At 38.7% G+C, this 22479-nt stretch overlaps 1 protein-coding gene across 3 annotated transcripts in view; it reads right to left on the bottom strand.

Annotated features, from left to right (window-relative positions):
- Ap3b1 (adaptor related protein complex 3 subunit beta 1) overlaps positions 1-22479 on the bottom strand; it is a 211795-nt gene that overhangs the window by 57330 nt on the left and 131986 nt on the right. For 2 of the 3 annotated variants that reach the window (XR_004768511.1, XM_027401711.2), the window contains exons 20-22: positions 20109-20256; positions 11226-11298; positions 7532-7638 (exon numbers count right to left, since the gene is read on the bottom strand). Coding sequence is in view for 2 of the 3 variants with exons in the window: in XM_027401711.2 (XP_027257512.1) it covers positions 7532-7638; positions 11226-11298; positions 20109-20256 (328 nt within the window). In the remaining variant the exon portion in view is untranslated. Of the gene's footprint in view, positions 1-4535; positions 4594-7531; positions 7639-11225; positions 11299-20108; positions 20257-22479 lie in introns of those variants that run through there. The other variant, XM_027401712.2, reaches the window with a different exon arrangement.

Genomic DNA, 22479 nt, shown 5'->3' with positions numbered 1-22479 from the left:
AACTATAGAGGACTGAATAAAAGAACAAGACAGGACGTAACTAGGCAATGGAAGCACAAAATACTGTCAAGCTTTAATTAAAAAATGTTTTCAATTTAAGCAGACCCAGGCCAGTGATTTTTCATTATTTTTAACACAGCTCCATGACTACTGACATTTTCATCAGAACAAATAAAGGGTTTTCCTCAAATTTAAAATGACAAAATTATTTTAAAATTTGACTCATAATTTCCTTCCCTTTTAAACTCAAAGGAATTTGATCTTAGCTGGACCTGTCTCTTAGCTCAGAGCTTAATACACCTTCACCTTTAACACAAAGTATAAAGCATATTTCTGAGAGTGTTCCTATCATATAAGTTACAGACACATGACCACTTTCATGAATGACACTGCATTCTCATGGAACATCATGCTTACGAATACACGCAGGATGCCTCCTACAGCAATCTGTCCTTGCAAGGCAACTTGGGGAAAACCCTGACACCCTGGAGGTATAAAAGGAGTGGAAGGCATGTTCACAGCCATTTCAGGGTTAGAAGGGCAATTTCAATCATGATCATCATTGTTATGTACAATTATCCCAGTAATTTCACTTGCTGCTTTAACCTATTTCAGGTGGAGTGAATCTAATTCTTCTCCCTCAGTTATAGCTTGCCTTTTCTTTCATATTATTTTTAAATTAATGAGTGACCTCCATAGTAAAGCAGGCCTAAGGGAGGCTCTGCTCTCTTCTCATGTTAAATTTTTATCACAAAACATAGGCAAGACCTCAGCCTTCATCATGGAGAGTGCTAATCTCATTAGATGCTATTTTCCTATAGCAGAAAGCCATAAGCCCATTTGGTAGCTAAATTTCTATATTTTCTGCCACACTAACTATAAAAAACTAACTTTAGAAGCTGTTTTTGTTTGTGCATGTGTGTGGGTGTGGGTGTGTGCTTGCTTGCTCAGATTCAAGTGTTAATGTGGGTTCCCTTTTTTCACACACTTCATTGTCAATCCTTGGGGAGAAGGGGACATTAGTTGCATGGCTCCTGAGGCATGCCATCTTTTCCAGAAATTCTATCTGACCACAAACAACAGGAAAAGTGCCTTTGCCACTGTCTGTACCACAGCACTACAGGAGGTTGAAACAAGGGCCCACATGCAAATTCAAAGAAAGCAAACCAAGAAGAGCTTATAAAAAGTAGCCCTCTACTGTGTGTTTGAGAGCAAAAGTGGTTCAGAAGTCTCAGTTTTAAGCTGTTAAAGGTTCAAAACCACAGCAAGGATATAGGACTCCGTGAATATTGGCACTGTTTGGAATATGAGAAAAATAACACATAATGGCAATAACAGCCAAAAAATTTCTATGAAAATAAATGCACTTGCCTTTGGGACAAATCTTCTTTTTCACATTCCACTGTAAACACTGCATCTTGCCTACTCTACCTACCACTTAGTCTCTGGCCTGAATAAATACCTGAATGAAAAAAACTGTAGAACAAGGACTTGGCCTCCCACTCTGTCCCCAGGAAAGATTGGCTCCTAAGAGGCCACCTCTAAATGTTGGGATCACCCCAGTTATTGGAGAACGAGGAGTATCCCAGGGGAGCTGACTCTGCCTTTAGTGAACACAAAGGCCTGGAAGAGCTCTTAGGCCCTGCCCCAAATCTTTACCAAGTTTTCCCTACAGTCCTCTAAGTCCTGACTATAGTCTTGTCTTCTGAACTTGATCCCGAAGCATACAATCTTCCAGAGACACAAAACCACACTTTGGGAGTTATCTAGACATTGTTTAAGACTGTTATTTTACATAATTTTCAAAAAACCACATGTAGATATTCAGGGACAGTATCTCTACTTTGTAAGTGTCAAATTCCAAGATACAATGATTAGAAGCAGCTTGGAAAAGAGCAGAAACCAAGCCCCTGTGTCCCAAATTACACTTCTCATGTCCCCTGTCTTCCTGAGTGAGCTTCTAGCTTGCAGTCAAGTGCTAAAGAACCATGGGCACCATACGTCCATTATGGGTGCTGCAAAGTGATAGACTGCCTGAGAACTTCATAACCCAGAAAAGGCATTTCCATAGACACACAACCTTAACCACCAGCTGACTGAATCAATGAATGAGCCATGGCCATGGTGACATCGTTGATCAGATAAACCAGAAATTTCCTAAGATAGCTTTTAAAAGTAATGGTTTGTGTATGTCCATGTGCAGGTGCATATATGTGCATGTGGAGGCAGGGAGTTAAAACTGGGTGTCTTCTCCACAGACCTGTGACCTCACTGACTCAGCAGCCTCCAGTGCTGTGTTGCTATGCCTGGTTTCCATGTGAGATCTGGGATCCCACCCCCGGGTCTTCACATTTTGCAAGGCAAATGCTTCATTGAGCATCTTCCTGTCTTAGAGAGGTAACTTTAACTTTGTCTTTATAGCAATATTATGTGACCCAGATGTACAAGGTCATATAAATTACAGAGACTGGAGCTCCACTTCAACAATTCTAGAGTACTAAAATTTTGTTCACATTTTTCTTATACACAAAATTATCTCTTCTCCATTGTCTCCATCTCCACAAGAACCCTAATATGCAGAGGCCTGCTCCATCTGTATAGTCAGGACTCGACTTAAACTCGTGGTTTAACGATAATCAAGTGAAAACATCCACTGGATTAAACAGTTTGTCACTGAAATATCATGAGCAAAATCTAAAATGCTCTCTATTTAGGAGCCATCTGTTGGCCAACTGCAAGCTGTCTCATGCAAGACTGAAACAAATGCCATGTTTACATATCATCTCCATCAGACTTTGAAAGTAAAGCCTCTGCCTCACAATCATGTTCATTCAGCATAAACAGCCCCTGTCTGAAATACATGATTCAAAGGGTTAGAATTAACAATGGAGCTCTCCATCTTTTCTCTCTTCCTACCTTTCTTCCTTTTTTTTTTTTTTTTCTTAATGTGTATGGCTTGTTTGCCTGGATGTCTGTGCAGCACCATGTTCATACAGTACTGATAGAGACCAGAAAGGCATCAGATTCCTTGAAAATGGGAGTGACAGACTCTTTTTAGCAGCCAGGTGGGTGCTGGGGATTGAACATGGGTCCTGTGGAAGTCACTGCTCTTAACCACTGGGCCATCTCTCCAGCCCCATACCCATATTTTTGAGATAGGGTCTTACTGTGTGGTCCAGGCTAGATTAAAAATTTCAATTTTCCTGCCTCAGCATCCCATTTAACCATCACACCCAGTCTATCTGGAAATTTTCATGAGAAAAATATTTGGTGTGGAAAATTCTTCTTTGGGTTTCTGTGTATACATTTTCGTTGATTACAAGAAACAAAACCCATCAGATATGCAAGGAAAAAAATCCAGTGGAATAAATTAAAAAAAAAAAACAACCTATGAACAAAAAAGCCATGCATATACTAAAGAAAAGTTTCATCTATTTATTTTTACAATCCTGTTTTATCATCCCACTGTAACCACTTTTACTGCTTCTTTGATTTACATATGCTTAGAATACTAGAGTTAGAAACAAACATGGAAGTCTGTCCTACTGCCAACATTGGAGAGCTGAAAAATCATTCAACTATCTAGTGATGATAATGCAGACAGACAGACAGACAGACAGACAGACAGACAGACAGACGTGAGCTGTGCTGGAAACACCCTATTCATTAGCAGACGCTTTCTCCACATATGCTTTAGCTGTTTTGAACAATATGTGTTACAGCTTGATTAAATTATGAAAAATATAGAAAACAGGAATCCATAATCCCATAATTCAGAAAATTAATACTATGATTTTTTATAGTCTTTTATTTTCCCTGTTTTACAAATACCATTGTATAATTTTGCAAAACTGAAATCTTTACGTGCTACATTTATGGGTCTGTTTTTTTCACATTAGAATGTATTTTATTGATTATAAAAATTTTCTTAAATTATTTTAGCCATATTTTATATAACCATTACTCTTCCTGTCATAAGACAAGGTGGCATACAAACCACCTTGCATATGAATCTCTGCATTTCTTTTTTTTTTTCATCTTTTTTTTATTTGAATTAGAAACAAGATTGTTTTACATGTCACTCCCAGTTCCCACTCCCTCCTCTCCCCCCCCCCCAACTAAAACCCTACCTATTACCTATTTCTGCTCCCCAGGGAGGGTGAGGCCTTCCATAGGGGGTCATCAGAGTCTATCATATCCTTTGGGATAGGGCCTAGGCCCACCCCCTCCAACCCCACCCCCCACCCCCGTGTGTCTTGGCTCAGGGAATATCCCTCTATGTGGACTGGGCTCCCAAAGTTCACACCTATGCTAGGGCTATGTACTGAACCACAGGAGGTCCTGTAGATTTCCGAGGTCTCCTCATTGAAACACAGGTTCCTGGGGTCTGGATCAGTCCCATGTTGGTATCCCAGTTATCAGTCTGGGGACCAAGAGCTCCCCGCTGTTCAAGTCAGCTGTTTCTGTGGGTTTCACCAGCCTGGTCTGGACCCCTTTGCTCATCACTCGTTCTCCTCTGCAACTGGATTCCAGTTCAGTTCAGTGATTAGCTGTGAGTGTCTGCTTCTACTTCCACAAAATGCTGGATGAAGGCTAAAGGATGGCATATAAGTCAGTCATCAATCTCATTATCAGGGGAGAGCATTTAAGGTAGCCTCTCCTCTGTTGCTTAGATTGTTAGCTGGTGTCATCTTTGTAGATCTCCAGACCTTTCCCTGGTACCTGAATTCTCTGTAAACCTAAAATGTCTTCCTCTATTATGGTATCTCCTTTCTTGTTTTCTCCTATTCTTCCCCTGACTCAACCTTTCTGTTCCCACATGTCCTCCTCACCCCTCCTCTTCTCCCCTTCTCATTTTCCTAGCTCCCTTCCCCCTCCTCCCTTGCTCCCAATTTGCTCAGGAGATCCTGTCCCTTTGCCCTTCCTCCAGGGCATATATGCCACTCTTAGGGTCCTCCTTGTTTACTAGCTTCTCTGGCAGTGTGGATTGTAGGCTGGTTATCCTTTGAATCTCTGCATTTCTTATTATTTTCTCAGAAATCGATTTACTGGGTGGAAGAGTAAGTGTTTTGATGAGTCTGCTATGGGCAGCCATGATATCATCTGGAAGGATGCATCCGGAATGAGCTGGTAACAAAATGCCCATTTCACATCTCCTCACCAACAGACGCTGAATTCTGCAGTATTTTGCTAATGCCAGGCAAAATGGTTCTTTAAATTTACATTTATTCATTAATACAACCGCACATTTCCATCCATCCATTATCATCTGTACTTCCTCTTGGATTTATAATCCATTTTTATCATCTGTCTACTTAAAAAATGTTTTACTAGAGAAAAATATACACACAGAAAAGCATGTTTTAAGTGCACAGCTGTTCAATGATTTTTCTCCCTAAATGGAACACACCCACAGAAGCGTACCCATCAAGACAGAGCATGAGCAGTCCCCAGAGCTCCCACATGTCCCTTACAAGCACTAACTCTCTCTGCTAAGAGTAACCTCTATTCTGATGCCTAATGAGTTTTGCGTGGCTTTGTGCTCCTCCCCCACTTTATACCAATAGTTCTACTGCTTGTTTGTTTTTCTGATTAGTAAAGATGAGGAAAGGTACAGTTATAATCCCAGCACTTGCAAGGCTGTGTCAGAACGTTATGAGTTCAGGATCAGTGTGTACTACAGAAGAACTTGTCACAAAACAACAAACAACAAAAATCTGAAAGAAAACAAAGGTTAAACTGAATTAACTGAAATTAGAAAGGCATGCGCGCGCGCGCACACACACACACACACACACACACACACACACACACACACAGAGGATTAATGAGTAATCACAACTGATGACTCTGCAAACAGATACACAGAGAAACCAATTGTGTGGGGGTAGGCATCCTCATTTTAATTGAAAAAAACAACAACCAAATGAACAAAACCCCCTCAGACCCCAAGTCCTGCAAATATGCTCTCATGTCATATTCATGCCCACACTCAAAGAGAGGGAGATTAAGAACGGTTTACTGAATGATGTAATGGGCCAGTCTCTGCTCTAACACAACCTCACAATCCAGGAAGACAGGAAGCTGAAGTACAGAGGTGCTACTTGCCAGACTGCAACAAACTAGTAAGTGGCCAAACAAGGACTTGTGTCCCACACAACTGGTGTCTGAGAGCAGGTTGTTATCTATCCTACCTTACATCCTAGGGAGTTTTGGAGCATCTAAATGCTTCACTATAGATTTTCTGATCACCACTTTCTAAATCTTTAGAGGCTAACACACATGCTCAATAAACATTTATTACTTGAGTACATGAAAGACTTCACTGCCAATTTTTGATGCTTTCCCATCTTTTTAAATATGCTTTAATATGCCTTTTCCTTTAGAAAGAAGAACATCCTGAAAGCCAAAACACAACTTACTCACTTCTCAGTGGCTAAGAGAAAAATCTCATTCTATACTTGAACAGACTACTGAAGCTTACTAGTTCCAATGGTGCTTTGTGTGAACTCACCAAGGAGGAACAAATACAAGTTGCTCTTCTCAGCACAGACTGGTGCAGCATGTTTTCTCTGAAAGGGGAAACCCCCTGGAATGACGTACAAGGCTTTATACCTCTCTTTTTTCAATAGGAGCAGCTCCATGTTTCCCTGGCAGCTCAGATCTGCGTGATGCAAGCCTGCAGCTGCCTGACCACTCAATACACAAGGTCCCAGTTATGTGTGCTTATAAGCTCACCGACTGGACTATTTCAACAGAAGGTCAGCCATAGCAATAGACTGTATATCCTAGGTAGCTTGTTGGACTCAAAGTGAAAGGTTGGTGGGCATAACAGGCTAACTGCAGAAAAATTACTGCAGTTTCAGACACTGACAGGTTGACAGTTTTGATGTTATTTTGCGTTGGCAGAATACTCATCTTATTAAAGTTATACTCCCTCAAATAATGCTAATTTTTTTTAGATACCAGCATATATAAATAAATGTGTAAAGATAACACAAAGAAAAATACAATCCTGGGCTTTTAAAACAAAAACAACAGTGACCTTTTAGTAGCCAAGTGGTGATAACAGAAGGGCTGTGGGCTAGTATACACAATGATTAACTTTTCTTCTCTGTTTCCATTGCACAGAAGTCTATGTGCCTACAATGAAATTCTCTAACAATGCGTTGTATATGTATATGTGTCTGTGAGTGTGTATGATGTGAGTGCATATTTCATATCCTCATTGGTGAGTGACACATTATTGTCTATACACTACCTGGATGTGACAAAGAATCCCTTTATGTTACAGACATAGGGCAGTGAAAAAATGTACACATAATAATTAAAGGTAACTAACAAGCAGAAGTAAATTGAGAGGTAACAGTTGGATAAATTTAAATATCATTACAAAATTAAAAGGTCTGTCTGAATCAGACTTTTGTTAGAGGAGGTACTACTGAAAACTAAGAATTCATATTATTTGGTTTTTTCATAAGAAAGATGATATGTACCATATGGTCATAGGTGTTATATGGAGGTCACTTACGTTGATAACGGATGAAGAAGTTGACAAGTTTAGACCTTCAAGATCAGCTATCAAGCTTGGAGAAAGGGCTGGTGTAGGAAGGGCAACTGGAGTGGATACTGGGTTAACTGGAAGAAAAGGCCCAAATAAGTAAGTGTGCATGAAAATTTAATTCATATTATTAAAAGCAACATTTTTATTTTGCTAGTAAATCTAATTAAATTACTCCAATTAATGAATGTATGGCAATTCTATTTAACATCCTGATTTAGTCAAGTTATTATTAAGTAACAGAGTGCTTAGTCCGAGCTTGCAAACATAATGCCAAACCCATAACAAAACAAGGTATAAATATCTTGAGTAATGGTTTTTGAAAATTTGTATCGCTAACATTTATCACCCAGAACTTCACTAAAAGAAAGTAGTAGGACACATTTTCCACATTAACGTAAAGAAAAATGTAAAGAATGATTTCCAGCTGGGTCAGGCTTTTTAAAGGATGCTTAACTCACACCTTCAGTTTTTCCTTCACTCTAATGAATTAGAGTCCAGGCTGGATAATGCCCTCTAATTAGACACTGCGACAAAGCTATGTGCTAAAGCTGGCATGCACCTAATAACAGAAACCTGGATCATGAAAAATCTGTTCAAAACCAAACTCCAATTATGTAACTTGATTATCATTCCCAAGATGTTAGTCCACATCATTCAGCCTACCTACAGGACACTTCAGGTTCCACCTCCCCTCTGACAAACTGACAACTGTACTTCTCATGTGACACAGATTGCACCTTTTTGTGTTTGTTTTGTTATTTTGTCAAGACAGAGTTTCTCTGTATAGCCCTGGCTGTCCTCGAACTCACTCTGTAGACCAGGCTGGCCTCAAACTCAGAGATCTGCCTGCCTTTACCTCCCGAGTGCTGGGATTAAAGGCCTGCGCCACTACCATACTGCTCATTGTTCACCTTTACTGTTTTGGTTAGCCTATGAACACTTCACCTTACTGGCTTTTAGTTTTTAGTACAGTCTTAACTGTTGAATTGGGGGCGGGGGGAGTAACAGTGTAAAGGAGTAACTTAACTTGACTCTACTTTTCAGATTCTTTCTCTCCTTTTAGTTTACATTATCCCTAGGATTGGGCAGAAAAAGAATTAATTCATAAAGTCAACAATAAAATGTTTTTTTTTTCAAGATAAGGTCTCTGTGTTAAGAAACTTATGAGAAAAAAAGATACATGCCCCTTAAAAAACAAAGCAACACTACAGTTTGTAAGTGAGTGCTAAGAAAGACAACCTCTAAAGGAAATCTCAAACCAAGTCTACACACACAATAGAAACGCAGGGGTGGGACTGGGTGTCTGTGGGAAGGCAGTCCTTGGTTCCCCATTGCTTTATTTTTAGCATGGCTGAAGCAATGTTAACACAACATGTACAGATACAGATGCAAATGCTTTCACACAGAACATTCATTCAATCCCAGGACAATATTTGTTTAATTTTGTAGATCCAGCAACTAAATCACAGTGGGTGTGATGGTAAATGTTAGTTATCAATGTGAGTGGATCTAGAATCAATTAACAGATGACTGTTGGGGATGTGTCTGAGGAACTTTCAAGATCCGTTCAATTGCAGTGGTAAGACCCACCCAAACTGTGCAGCACCTTCTGGTGGCAGGCCAGATTAATAGATCTGAGCAAGGGAAGCATTTGCTTCTTGCCTGTTTGCCTTCACATTGTGCTGCCAAGTTCATCTACCCTACTGGCATTTTGCTGCTGGGGCTGTGACCAACACTCATCACTAATATCCAAGTCCAGCTTCTTCAGCCTTCCAATGAGAAGGCTGAAAGACCTGTGGCTCTAGGAATTTTCCAGACCTTCAGAGATAAAACTGGAACTGTCAAGGCAGTCAGCCTTATGGACTGAGCAGCTGCCAGGCTTCAGGCCTCTTCAGTGTGAAGGCAGCAATGGTGGGACTACCTAGAGCACATCATGCAAGCCAATCTGATAAGTGCCTTTCAATGTGCATGCATTCTATTGGCTCTGTTCCTGGAGAGAACACTGACTAATGTACAAGTCAAATAAACTGTAGCACAGTTAAGAAGTAAAAAGAACTGAGATTGGAACTCTCCACTGTCCAGGCACGGTGGATCACACCTTTAATAATCGCAGCACTCTGTAGGCAGAGGCAGGCAGATCTCTGTGAGTTTGAGGACAACCTGGTCTAAATAGTGAGTTTCAGGTTGGCTAAGGGTACATAGTGAGACTGTCTAAAAACAGAAAGAGAAATTTCAACCTTTCTATTGTCGCATAGCCACCTTACTCTACGCCTTACCCGAACAACACTCAACACTCTGGTAACTGATACCAGAGACAATAAAGCTTATGAAGAAGTCCAATTGTCTATTTGGAAAGACTTCAGAACTAGTTGAACTAAGGGTATAATGAGCAGGTTTACCCTCCCTACAAAGGAACACCAGAGTGATTCTGCTTTATGATCATCTCATTTAGGTAAGCTGGTATAGGGGACTAAAAGATATTCAAGTTTCCAAAATGAAAAAATATACCCACCTCCCTCCCCAAAGGCAGAAGGTATATTGCTTTCTTGAAGTCCAACAAACAGACTGCAGGTCATGTATTATTCTGGCATGGGTATTATCTCCTGAAACCCATACGTCAAATAACCTCATAATCTTAAGGACCAAGCCGACAAAACTTGAGCCCTGGAGAAAGTTCACATTCAAATCTAACAGCCAGCATTAAGAATGCCATATTATGAATTAAATGACAGATGGGCACTCTTAGGGTTGTGGTATCTAATCCAGTATTATGTACCTCTTGAGTGACTTTTGTTATGGCATTTTCTTTTATATATATGATATACTTGGATCATATTACCTTCATTTACCTGCCCTCCCATCCCTTTCCTTTTCTCCTGTAGTCTTCTGCCTACTCTCATGATCTTCCGCCACCCCAGATGCTACATGAGATAAAACATGCAAGGCTTATCTGTGATTCCACCTCATTTAACATGACTTCTAGTTCCATCAATGCAGCATATACCCTGCATCTGCTTCAACCAACCTCAGCAACACTGAAAATTAGAGCATTTTAACATTCATGAACTCTCATTTCTGACTACTCTCCTCATACAGAATCGACCTAGCAATCAAGTTCACTGTACTACTCAGCAACCACCACACTGAATCATTTAGGAATGGTGACTATATATACTAAGGTTAGTAAAGTTATAGGCATCTGAATTCTTAGACATATATTTGCTTGAAGAAAGACTTTCCATAGTTATAACATTGAAGGAAAAGCCAAACTGGCCAGGCAAGGCTTGTAAGCCACTGTGGCAAGTAGAAGACGGTGCTGGGTTTCTTTTGTTCCTCTCCTAGTTCCCTTCCAGTGTCAGTACCCACAGTCAGGATCTTACAATGTGGATGCTGTGAGGCAGGATCATGATTTGGTAGTGCAAGGACAAACTTCCAAAGTAAAACGGGTCTAATACACTTGACTTGGTGCTTCACTCACATGACACAGAACTGGCATGCTGAACCAATGAAAGCACTTATACCACTGGCTGGAAACTCTCACCTCTTCTGATCATTTGTGACAGATGCTTCTAAGGTTTGGGAAATCTACATGAGAAGTACTATCCAAGTATAGAATATAGGGAAGTCATAAATACAGAACAAAGGAAGTCCCAGTACTTACAATCGTCTAGATCTAGAAGGAAAACATCTTTGGGGGGAGGATGTCTTTCTTGTTGGGGTTTTCTTTCTTTTGCCTGTAAAATATCAAAACCTCACTTACTTCAGATCTTGTCTAAAGAAAACCATGAAATATTCTTACCACTACAAAACAAGTGTGTTTTTGCCTATTAGCCTTAGAAACAAAAACACAATATAAACTTTTGCATGGTGATACATTTTCCTGAATCAAAATTTCTTTGTTAGCATATTGTATTTCTTACTCATCACACAAACTGTGTTTACAGACCATAAAGTACCTTTAGAAGAAAATTTAAATGTGATAGTTATTTTAAAACCTGACACCTTTTTCTTGTTGGCTAAAAATACAATGTGGCTCTCATTACAAAGTGAATAAACACTCGTAGAAATAATTGTTAAACAGGTTTATGTAAGAAAAAAGAATATCCAAACATTGCATAGGCAGTGACAGTGTCCTCTCAGGCTTGTAACAGGCCGGACTCCTCAGGTGCCCGAGAGGCACTCACGAGATACTCAGTATCCCTATGCTGCGTTGTATTGGAGGTCTTCACCGAAGGCACCCATTAAAACAACATCTCTAGCTCTTGCTCTTTAGTATGGAAAACAACTCATTCCCTTCTTTGTTTTATATAAAGTAAATATTTAAAACACATCTACCTAAAACTAGTGCTTCTTCCATGACAAACTGGCCTATTCACTGTTTATGAACATTCATCAACATGGAATGAATACAAAGGTCTTATGCCAGGTTACCCATCATAATAAAATAAAAATAGCTTATACAATGCTTGCTGTAAAATCATAAGGACCTGAATTGGGATCCCAACACCCACATCAGAGTCATGTATAATCCCAGTGTATGCTGGGAAGGTGGAGCAAACAGGATTTCTGGCTAGCCAATCCAGCTTAATAAGTTACAGTGTTAACACTGTCTCAAAAAATAAGGTGGAAAGTAACTGAGAAAGACACCAGATGTTGATCTCTGGCTTCTACACATATAAACAGGTGAATGCACACTTACATCCATAGCGTCCACATACATAGGAATACATACATACCTGCCCACTGTGCATAATTATAAACATGTAAGTAGCACAGTAAACAAAAAAGGTCAACAAAGAACAGTGAATTAAACTGACACATTTGCATCAGTGTTGCTTAATCTGTCTGTCTTTTACATAAATTCTCAAATTCAAAAAAATTTACTTCTTTTTGTTCATTCACTCATTCATTCAATAGATATGTATAGAATTTTAAATGCATATCAGATTCTGTACTCAGCAATGGAAATAATAACCTAGACAAAGTCCATACTCTCAAATAAGAGAATTTTAAACTTATTGTTAGCATTTATTGTGCCAATGAAGCAAAAGGTCCACATGAGTGCTGATGCACTTACAACTCTGCACACACATGAATAATAGCATACATAAAAATATGCCATGCTGGTAGGTAGAGTGTACTGCTGTCACAAAGGACCTGAGTTCAGTTCTTAGCACATGCATCAACAGCTCACAACCACCTGCAATTCCAGCTCTAGGGTATCCTTCACCATCTTCTGGCTTCTTTGGCACACACACACATACACACACACACACACACACACACACACACACACACACACACACACACACACTTTTTAGAAAAGCATAATGTTTTCATGTGACTGCAGTTTTATGTGTATTCTCCTTTATGCTAACACTCGGAGAACTGTTCGAAGATTATATAATACACATTAAAACCAAAAAAAATTATAACTAAAAAATAAAAAATCAGTATTATTTCCTTCTAAGGTGAGTTTTAACTCCATCCTTCTTCAAACATAAGACATCATCTCACCTCTTAACTCTTCAAATGAGTACCAATGCCTAGTCTTCAGGAAAAGAGAAGAAATGCTAGTTTTGAGACTGAAATTTAAGTTACAAGCAGATTCAGAATAAAAAGGCCATTACTACTAGACTTCACCCCTGTGAATAAAAACATAACCAAAAGGTTATCAGCATGTGGCTCACTGACACAGTGCACACAATGGGTGCAGTGTCCCATCAGCTACAACAACAAAACTGTCTTTATCAAAGTGTAACCTGAAAATTAGAAACCTATCGAAACAACAAAAATGATAAGGTTAGAGTGGAAGGCAAGTCTACACCCTATGTTCCACTTGACAGCCGAGACTGTGTACCAGTATCTATTCAACCCACATCTGGTCACATACAACACAGAGGAGAGCTATTGTAAGTCTAGGATCCTCTCTTATCAGAAGCCCAGAACAGAGAGACAACGGGCTCGAAAAAGGACAGAATTCCATTGACTTTCTGAGAAGAGCAAGTAAGCAGTGACTGCAATACAACATTACCAATAGATGATGGTCATTTCCACCAAATTGGAAAAGCCTTGCATTCCAAATCAAGGCTATAAAATGCTTCATGATATGCAAGCATGCTTCTCATACATTGTATTTCATTTTTCATTTTAAAAAATCCATAGTAAGTTCACAACATTTTCATACTTAAAGGATCTACTATAAAAATAAAAATCTGAATTCTAAACAAAGAAGTTAAGAGTCCTATTCCATCAAACATTTCTCCATTTGCAATTCATCTTGGTAATAGAGACAGAACCTGGGCAAATGCATATAGGACTTGAGGCAGGAGATTTTTCTTGCTCAATGCATAATTCATGTGCTCCGCCTGCAAAGTGTGTAAAATGAGGATTTCACACCGCAGCATGAGCCACGGAGCTGCGGAGAAAAGGCAGATGAAATCATATTTTACTGTGTGAATTTTATTTCTTAGACTCCCAATATTTATACAAAACCGCCATTGACAAACCAAACACACTGACAGATCACCCACTGTTTCCATTGTGTTAGGACTTGAGAGGAGACCAAGCAGAAAGATAGACAATTTGTTTTGTATATTTTTTTAAATAGAGGATTAGGTTTTTAACAGCTGAGTGACTGTATTTGACTTTTATAAGGACAACAGTTACTGATCTTAAGATCCTGCTGCAAAAAAATACCTACTTATCAATTCACTGCCTTCAAATCCGCACCTTGTTTCTATGGTATTAGATTATACACCTCAACATAGGAACATTTTCAAAATAGGATAAAAAGTCAGAGCGTTAAGAAACTAACTTATAGTTAATATATTTCATTTAAAAATAAGTAAAGGATTTTAAGTTCTAAATACAACCAAAAATATGAACAATAACTCTGTAAAGAGTTTTCACGCATTATGAACATCCATTTGCATACCGATTACAGAAAAGCTAAGTGGAAAAAAGACACAAAGTGATGAGCAGCAGATAAGCTTCTATTGTACAAAGTTTTGAAATTTAAGATGACACAACAGGATAACCAGTAAGAAAGTTTATCAGACCCCCACTGTTCTTAAAATCCAGAGCAAATGAATGCTAATGAGCAATACAAGGGGGTCTAACAAGCCTTCCCCAGCAGAAAACACCTGCTTCCTTCCACAGGACTGCTGTTTGACAGTTTCCCTTTGTTTTAAAGATCTCAACTAAAATCAAAAAAATTTTTTTTGAGAATTTAAACGAGAAAGACAAACACTGAAAGAGACAAAGCTTTGAATTTTTATAATAAAAACCACATTCAATAGTCACACAAGTTAGGATTGCAACCCCTGTAAAAGTCAGTGAACAGACAAACCCATCTTCACTTCTCAAAGAACAGAAAACAGGCTGAAAACGGCTCCTCTGTAGCATTTGCAGAGTCATTTCATATCACAGTAAAACTGCCTTTTCACTAAGACTCCCTCACAAATTAGTTATCTCCATCACCAAGTCTTTATATTAAGGCAATCTTGATGTGCTGACAGTCAGATGTTATTCCCCAGGCCAATGACTGGTTCTGAGATCACTAGGAAAGGTCATCAGTGTCACAATACCTCCCAAAGAGGGACAGCAAAGTTCTAAGACACATAAAACCTGGGATAGTATAGACATTGCAGACACAGCCAAGAATACACAGATTCCAGTGTTTTTCCATGTTAGTTCACACAGTAATCCCATGAACCAGACATAAATATTCTTAACATGTACGAAGTATTAAGTTCAAGAATACTAAACACTTCACACTTATTTCACACTGATAAATTATTATGCCTTAAGTAGGTTGCATGTAACTAAAACATTTATTAACACAGGACTGCAAGCATGGAGACCTGAGTTCTGATCCTCCACAACCACATAACAGAGCCAGGCACTGCCCTGACTCTAATGCTAGCACCTAGGAGGCTGTCACAAGAAAAACCCAGTGTCACTGGACAGCTAGTCTAGCCAAATCCAGGAAGTAGAAGTTCAGTGACAAGTCCTGTCTCAAACACTAAGGTGGGAAACAATTGAGGAAGATACCCGACATCAACCTCTAGCCTCTACACATATGCATACACACATACATTGCACCCACACAGCCACTACACAATCCCCCAGACAAAACATTGTTAATACGTATAAAGAAATAGGTGAATTCATAGTACATTCTAATCATGATTTCAGATCACCACCTTGCCCACTGATATCTCTATCTGTAGGTGCACACATCAAAGAGACTGCAGCTAATGTGTCAACAGCAGAATAAGACTCCACTGACACAACCTTAGGACACAGAAGCAACCTAACAAGCTTAGTTACAGGAATACTGAAGCCTAGGTTCACTGAAGGGGAAACATCTAACAACCTGAAAAGCATTATTTTAAATAAAATGTCCAACACATCTTAACTTGTAGAACATAACTTTAATGTTACAAAATAATCTAAGACACAGAGATACAAATGAGGATCACTTCCACATATAATGTCTAAATTGCTAAGCTTTCTCTCTATTCTTCCATATAAAAATATTTTCCTTCACACTGTATAAAGTATGTAAAAGTGCTTAAAATATGGAACTGTTCAAAGTGATTTTGTGGGGCTAGAGATGGTTTAGTTGTTAAGAGCACTGGCTGCTCTTGCAGGGGATCCAGGTTCAGTTCCCAGCACCTACACAGGGGCTCACCAGTGTCTGAGATTCCAGTTCCCAGGATTCCTACTCCTTATAGCCAATGTGGGCATGCATACACATGCAGGTAAACACTCATACAAAATAAAAATAAATTAATCTAAAAAAAATTTGCTATAAGTATTACTTGGAATAAAATAATTATTTTCTAGAAATGATGATACTCCAAACATTTCTCAAGACACATTTCAGAAAAGAACATGGGCACTTGCCCATAAAACAATTAAATCTGAGACAAGATCATGTTCTATTGCCATTACTGGTCACAACACAGCATTAAATAACAAATCCTTAAAGAATACAGATATCCAGGAGTGACGCCCTCCCAACACTACCGTTTCAGTTCTCTGCAGTCACTGTCTATTAGAAGGGAGGTCCACAGTCTAACAGGAGGTCACTTCCTCCTCGCCTTCTACATTCTTTAATAAGAGAAATGTGCAAAGATGAACAAAGGCTCAGATACAGCCAAGTACATAGTTTCATAAGAGAAGTGTGAGTATTAGGCCAGCATATGAGTAGATTAGAAAGAGAGAGGTGGATGTAGACACGGTGGAGGAGGTTTAAATGAACTCAAATGGCAGCTTAATCCAGTCACTGGGCTGAAGGTGGGGGTTGGGAAAATATCAGTCTGAGGGTGACTATACCAAAGGGCTACAGAGCTGAAGAAGAGTTGATGTAGACAATGAAAGGAGGAAAAGAAGAAACAGACAGGAGAAATCAGATGAAAACTCTAGAAGTCCTGGCATCTATCTAAACATGTAGAGTGGAGGAGTCAGGAGGAAGGACTGCTGGCCCTGTGTAAACACACATTTCTGGTTGTGCTAGGGTTAAAAATCCAGCCCATAAGTATTTGGTCTGGATTTGGGAAGAAAATCTGGAAGTAGCACAACAGAGAAGTATTACTATGTAAGCACTTTAGTGGACGATATGTGCAAAGGAGGTTAGGAAACAAGCAAAATTTTGAATACTGTTTAAAAAGAGGCAGGAAACATGCAGGGATCCTGATCTCCTCCACACAGCAGTGTCTGCAGATAAGTGGTGTTACTTATCTGGGTTGAAATGTAGGAGATGGAGGGCATGAAAATCATTCTTTTTAGACTCCATGTTTATCTTCTGGCTCCCTTTTAGAGGACAGAAACCACTTGAGGGGTCTGGATGGCAGAAGAGAAACTAGTAGATCAAAATTAAAAGTGCAGAGAAGGTAGATAGATGCTGACTCACAAAATGAGGTCAAAGGAAACAGGCCTTATTCTTAGCTAAATGGACAGAGCACCTACTCAGAACTAAGTTAAATGGAGATTGAGTTGAGAAGACAGAGTGGCATGTCTGCTCATGGCTGTCTGATGAAGAAGGTAGATCCAAGCTAGGGTCACAACTGAAAACAGACTTAAACCTTCAATACTGTTTAAAATGAGTAGAAAAGTACAGGAGACAAGAGCCACGGGGAGACAAGTAAACACTATTAAAACTGTGCTAAGTCTGCACTTCATGTTGCTCTTGTGCACTGGTTTCCCCAGAAGATACTGGCACAGCAAGGTAGGTACTGTTGTCTGCTGTATAAATGAGGAGATTGAAGCATGAAGGTTTTACCTGCCTACAAGAACTCCATACTAACCTCACAGGACCACCATAAAATTAACTGTTTTGAAAGCCATATAGTCAAGCTATCTCCGCAGTCTCATGTTGATGCTCAATGCACCCCCAAATGCATTGACCTGATGAAAGAAAAACAGTAAAAGAACACTCAAACTGCAGAGTCAAGACATGAATTTTCAGCACCAACACTCTGTCACACTAAATGAAGGCAAAGCGGCCACCATCTGCCTTCATTACTCATAATTTGAGCAAAAGCCACAGCATTTGATGCAAGGGGGACTTTTCCATAAATAGAAAGTCACCTATTATTAAAAGATTGGTATACTTATGATCAAATGGTATATACTTCAAGATATTCAGAATAAAGTGAAGATAAAAAATATGGTGTTTGAAAGGCTGGAATTATTTAGACCAATTGTAAAATTAAAGCAAAAATAAATAAACAAACACTCTCCTTTCTACCTAATATAGACAGAAAATGGCATTTAAAGATAGACAAAGTGTGAGATCTAAGAAAAACATGGACACAAAATAATGCACACCTTCAATTTCTCAAGAAGCCTGGACCAGGATCCTGCTCTTAACATCAATTATGAAGAGATGTCTAGGTCTTCTTCTGAGGCTCCCAACAGTGGGAGCAGGGGCTGTCTCTGACTCTGTTGCCTGCTTTTCAGGCCCTTTCTTCCTACTGGATTCCCTCATCCAGCCTTAGTACAAGTAGAGGTGCCTAGTGTCACTGCAAGTTGGTACACCATGGTTGGCTGATATCTATGGGAGGCCTACCTGTATCTGAAGAGAAACAAAGGAGGAGTGGATGGGGGTGGGGTGTGGCAGCTGTGAGGAGAGAAGGGAGGGGAATCTTTGGTTGGAACATAAAAAAACAAAACAAAAAATAAACTCAAGCAAACAAACAAAAAAGAGATGAAAGAAGATGTCAGCTCCTCCCTGAAATCTCCACAAGGAGGAAATAAAGTGGATGACTAACTTCAGGGTGCTCTGTGGGTGATAACACTGCATAGGCAGTGAAGTCAAAATGTCCAATTTTATAAAACCATGTAAGAGTAACTTACTGCAATTACATCTGTCATTTGTAAAACACTGATCCCCCCACCTCACAGGTTGTACTTACTGTCAGTATCTGAAGCTCTTTATTTAAAATGATATCTTAAGTTTTTTTTTAAAAGTAGAAAATAAGGATATGTGAAACTCTTAGTGGTTTTATGAATCCACATTAATAACGCAAAATCTCTACAAGTTTATATGAATTTTTGAAAAACAGAAAATATAAATCCTGTTACATAAATAAGAATTCAATTTTAAAATAAGTTTTACCACTGCAAGAATATTTGAAATAAAACAAGCTAAACACTAGCAGCATTTTAAATATACTTATTCTTAATAATGAATATGGGTGTGGAAGACCTACTTGAATGCCTTTATTTTAATTTCTAGCTACTCAAAGACATACTAAAGAAATTTAGACTCATAGAGTTAACAAGTAATTTTTTTTTTTTTTTTTAAATATTGGGTTAGGAAGAACCATGTTCATCAAAGGGTGACACCTGATAGTCACTATTCTAGACACAGGGAATGAGAGGTGACCACATAGGTTGATCATTTACACTAATGAGGTGATGATCTAAGACCAAATGATACTCATTATTAGATCTGAACTTTATACTAATAACTCCATTTAAGCTTTTATGTTGTCATAGTAACAAGACAAAAAGTTCAATCACAAATGTTCAATTCAAATACATAAGTGATTCTTGAATTTGCTCTAAAAAAATTAATGTAACCAGCTAAATAATGTATAACTTTGAAAACATTTTGCTGTCAATCACATTTATTAATAAATATTTCAAAAAGCATATTGGAACCAGTATTTTATGATATATTACATTTGTAGTCCTGTGCTTGGTGCTATTTCTGAGGCTTCCTTTCAACTCCCGTTTAGCAAGTTTACCTTGTCACAGCCTACCCAAAAATCTCAGGAGCAGGTGGGGAGTAAAAAGTGGCTCTCACTTTGTAGAGCTAGGTTATTAGGGAAGATTATGCATGGAGAACTAAAACCAAAGGGAGAGTGAAGATAATAAGTCCGATTTTAGTTCTGACAGTGTTGAGTGTGTCTTCTTCAGTTTCTTGGCTTTCTAACAAAACACTCAACTGTCAAAAGTATTTATTCTTAACTGGAAAAATTTACAAGAGGCCATACCCATCAGTTCCAGCACATGCATGACCTCGTACCTGAGCAACTTTTCTGGGCACAGGTTCATTGTCAGACTCTGATGCCGACTCAGAGCCTGAAGAACTTTCTTCCATGGAACTGGATTCTGCACTGGATGATTCTGAAGTTTTAGATTTTTCATTTTTCTTCTCCCCATCTTCTGAATCACTGTGAATAAAGATGAATTTTGAAATATAAACTGTAAATTACTTATGTACTCAAATTTAAGTAATTTTATAAAATTCAACAAAGATGATGTTAAAATTCTAAAATATGAAAATTAAGTAAGAGCTGAGATGGCTCAGAGGGTAAAGGTTGCAAGCCTCATGACCAGAGTCTCACCTTCAGGACCTACAAAGAGGGACAGAATCAAATTCCACAAGTGGTCCTCTGATCTTCACATGTGCACTGGGAAGCATATGCTCACACAAACTCCACACTTGCACTGGAAAGCATGTGCTCACACAAACCCCACACTTGTACTGGGAAACATGCACTCACACAAAAATAAAAGATAGTACCTGCAACCAAGTAAGTTGGAACAATTTCAAATAAAAAATCATAAAATACTAATTGATATAATCAGTAACAATATAGAAAAATACTATGAGATGGCCAGTAGGAATTAAGAGCTAACTAACAAATTCTAAGAACCTAGGCCGATTTTTAAAATGATGTCGCAAAATATTTTGTCAACAGACCTGCATTTGGTAGATTTTGGTTCTAAGAGAATCAATTAGACAAGCACACAAATGTGATCACATATATATATATATATATATATATATATATATATATGTATGTATGTATATATGTATATATGTATATATGTATATGTATATATATACATACACATAATATAAGAAAATGTTAATTAGCTCAGAGGAAATTCTTATTTGTTTAATTAGAGATAGGGTCTTGCTTTGTTGCTATGTAGCCCAGGCTAGCCTCACACTTGGTCTTCTAGCCTCATATTCTCAAATATTGGGAAGAAGGTGTATGCCACCATGCCACACTCTAACATGGTTCTTTTAATATATTGGTTAACTAAAAGTGCTAGTCACTTATTCACTAGGTCAACTAGCATTTATTACTAACTTGTTCGCCTCATGCTAGGTACTAAAGATAACAGTGATTGAGAGACAGATGACCCGTGTGTCAACTTACAGTGTTCATAGTTCATTGGAGCACACAGAGAATACACTGGCTGTGACAAGACACACAAGCAATAGGCTGCAAAATGCAGTGAACACTCAAAGAGCCACCCACGCTAGATATCCAAGATTAGGAACCTTCTTGAGAAAAGGACAATTTGAGAAACAGAAATAAGGTAAGTGGGCAAATCAGGACGTACTCTCCAAAGAGAATGAGCAGTGTGGAAATGACAAGCTAACTGCCTGAGGATGCTGAGACTTCCCCAAGAATGGAAAGTCTAGTTACTGTTACTGTGTGTTTGTTTATGTATACATGTGTGCACTCACATGTGTCGGCTGTCTTATTTTTTAAAAAATTCTACCTTAGGGTCTAGAGAGACAGTTCAGCAGTTAAGAGTGCTCAGAGCTCCGACAGAAGACCTTGTGTTCAGTCTAAGCACACACATGGCAGCTTACAAATCTATAACTCCAGTTCCAGGGAATCCAAGACTTTATTCTAACCTCCTCGGGCTCTTGCATGATGTAGTGCACACACATATACTCAGGTATGCATATATGCAGACACATGCAGACACACTCACATAGACACACACAATCAACCAATCTGAAGGGTTTTTTTGTTTTTGTTTTTGTTTTGAATAATCTACCCTGGGCTGGGAAGTGCTAGACACTCCATCCCAATGATCTACTGCAGATGCTCTCATCCTAGGTGCATTATTAAACCACTTCCAATAAGGAAAGCAACATTTGAGGTCAAATAACTTTAAGGTCACACTGGCAGAAGAGGGAATCATGAACTCTGAGTTCACATCTATCTCTCTCTGACATCCTATTTCCCCTTCTACCATTCTACTGTGTCTATCATGAAAATAATTTGGAATGTAAAATTCAAATTTAGTGAGAACTCTTGTCACTACTAAAGGGCAGTTTCTGAAGATACTTAAAGATTATCAAGAACTGCCAGTTCTGCTGGCAACTGGTAAGCAAATTCCAAGAGATGGCTGCATGAGAGAGGAGAGAGAGGGCAAGGGAAGAGGAATCGATGGTTCTCAGAATTGATTTTTGTGGAGGAAATATGATTGCTGTTTATTAAAAATGGAGCAATGGCAACATCTCAGAGCACATGTAATTATATCTGAAGATGGAAAAATATGTTGTTTTCTCTCCTATAAAATAATGGCAATATATATTATCCCCAACTCATTGTTTAAAACATATACTTGTAAATAAAAGGACT

The sequence above is a fragment of the Cricetulus griseus genome, chromosome 2 (assembly GCF_003668045.3).
Source record: "Cricetulus griseus strain 17A/GY chromosome 2, alternate assembly CriGri-PICRH-1.0, whole genome shotgun sequence".
In the NCBI taxonomy this organism is placed as follows: domain Eukaryota; kingdom Metazoa; phylum Chordata; class Mammalia; order Rodentia; family Cricetidae; genus Cricetulus; species Cricetulus griseus.
Note: the sequence above shows the minus strand (reverse complement) of the source record. Positions and strands in the feature narration are given on the sequence as shown.